This window comes from Rutidosis leptorrhynchoides, chromosome 4 (genome assembly GCF_046630445.1).
Source record: "Rutidosis leptorrhynchoides isolate AG116_Rl617_1_P2 chromosome 4, CSIRO_AGI_Rlap_v1, whole genome shotgun sequence".
Classification (NCBI taxonomy): domain Eukaryota; kingdom Viridiplantae; phylum Streptophyta; class Magnoliopsida; order Asterales; family Asteraceae; genus Rutidosis; species Rutidosis leptorrhynchoides.
Genome location: NC_092336.1, coordinates 605,646,298 through 605,648,421, shown reverse-complemented (window position 1 = coordinate 605,648,421; position 2,124 = coordinate 605,646,298). Strand labels below are relative to the sequence as shown.

General features: G+C 37.2%; 1 protein-coding gene across 1 annotated transcript; it reads right to left on the bottom strand.

Moving 5' to 3' along the window:
• Positions 1–201: 201 nt before the first annotated feature.
• LOC139904614 (gamma conglutin 1-like) lies at positions 202–1,512 on the bottom strand. The gene has a single exon (XM_071886541.1). The coding sequence runs from the start codon at positions 1,510–1,512 to the stop codon at positions 202–204; it is 1,311 nt and encodes a 436-aa protein (XP_071742642.1).
• Positions 1,513–2,124: the final 612 nt, after the last annotated feature.

The following is a 2,124-nucleotide window of genomic DNA, read 5'->3' as shown; positions in this document are numbered from 1 at the left end:
TGTGTATCAATGACAGTCTTTTAATTGTCAGACTCAACTCAAAATCAAACAGTGGTAAGAAAATAGACCACATCATCATTCATCATTCTCTGTCAAACGACTAAACATAAATAAGTTGGTACGCAGCCATGTAATAAGCACAAAGCGAACTATTCTTTCGCCTTTTACTAAATAAGTTGGTAATGTAATTCAAGAAAAGCTTCAGTGGTTGACAGAGTTAAAGCTTGCACAAGAAGTTCCTTTAGTCAACAAGGATGAACTGAACCCCAAAGTCCAATTTACTAAATCGAATTTCAGGAAATTATCTTCCATCTGATGTGTTCCGATCACGATTCCATGTTCACTAGTTGCACCACCTTCAACAAACGCTAGGCACGCCACGTCTTTAGTCACTTGCTTCATTGAGTTAGCAGTGTGTACAGTCCACTTCTTCCCATCTTCAAGACTAAAATCAATATCTGGAACTTTTAAACCAACTTTAGTACCATTGGTTGATGCTTCGTAACAAAAGTCGAATGGTGCGACTGGCTTTGCCATAGTGAGTTCTCTTGTAACCTTTAAGAATCTTCGAACCACTTGATTATAAATGTCGGATCTGAGAATGGTGTAAGGCTCAAGTGTACTCAGCTTTGTAGTTGTATTCGTTGGAACATTGATAGCTCTCTTTTTAATTACAATGCTTTTGACACCAATGAAGTATCCAAAAGAATCTGAATGGTTTAGTAACGGAGTATAAGAAAGATAACTGGTTACGTCGACTTTTGAATGTGGAGAAAAATAATATGAACTGCTTCCAAGGAAGAACACCCCAGTTTTAGACACTGAACTAGGCAAACATAGAGAAAAGGCTCTTGGAAATACTCCATTAGTTACTGAATGTGATGGTAATGCGTATGCTGAGGTGGACAAACCCATTACACCGCTAACGTTAGCGGGAAACAAGTCAAATGTAGAAGAAGGAGCACATAGGGTATTAGGGAAAAGACCTTCAAAAAAAGGAACTTCGAAATATAACTCACTGATACCCAGCAGTCCTTCACCACACGACCCATTAATGGGGTCCACAATACTCACAGGGCATGTGCAACCTGACCAACCAGGTAATGTCAAACTGTTTGTTGCGGGAGGACAAGAAGAAGAATATTGCTTATAAGAAGAAGAGGTTTGAATGTCTCTGCATTCAGGTTCACCACAAGAAACGGGGTCCGCACAGACCGTCTTACTGGGGCAAGTATAATTTTCAGTTGGATTAGAGTCGTAATTAAGGATGCAATCGTACCAAATGAACGGAGTGTCGATGTCTATGAGGAAGTTTGTGTGGATAAAATCTCCCCAAAAGTATTTTGTCATAATCTCAACGCTATAAAGAGGTTTATTATTAGTGGGATCTGTATGTTTAGTAACTTGAGAGACTATAGAGTTGTATGGTGGCCATTGAGCAATGGCTTTATGTTCATAAGAGAAATTCATGAAGGCCATAATGAAAAGAACTAATTGTCGTTGGAAACCCATTTTCAAGGTTTGAATTTTGTCTTGTATATTGTTCTTTGAAACCCATTTTCAGGGGTGATTTATATATGACCTTTTTTTTTTAATCTCCTATAGGTATTGGTATTGCACATGCCCAATTAATTAATTTTATGGATCCTGGATCTTGTAGTGAACCTCTGCTCAACTTTGATTTTCTTTTGTGAACACGATTAATGGTTGGAACCCTCATCCTGGTTTCTATGTTTTTTTAGTGACAAACACACACACACACACACACACAAACACTCATATTTACAATGAGACTTGAACTCACAATCTCAAAGTTAATAGAGTTACCTCAATATCGCTAGGCCATACTTTTGGTTTCTATGTTGCTTTCTCAAATGCTGCATGTGATCCTCAAGATTGTGAAATGTCTTAATGTTTGGATTATGTGCATCATTTAATATTCCATTTCCTTTTAAATGTTTTTATTTAATTTAAGTCCGTCAGATATAATTTATAGAAAACAAGTTATTGACCCAAAATCTTGCATTAATTGTAAGTTTAAGTACCTGGCTACCTGCAAAAGATTCGATACAACATGGATTCCCAGATCACTCGCCATTGACTTGTTCAAAATCGATTGTTTAA

Excerpts from the sequence above, each read along its gene's own strand:
- LOC139904614 (XM_071886541.1), bottom strand. The coding sequence starts at position 1,512 with ATGGGTTTCCAACGACAATTAGTTCTTTTCATTATGGCCTTCATGAAT.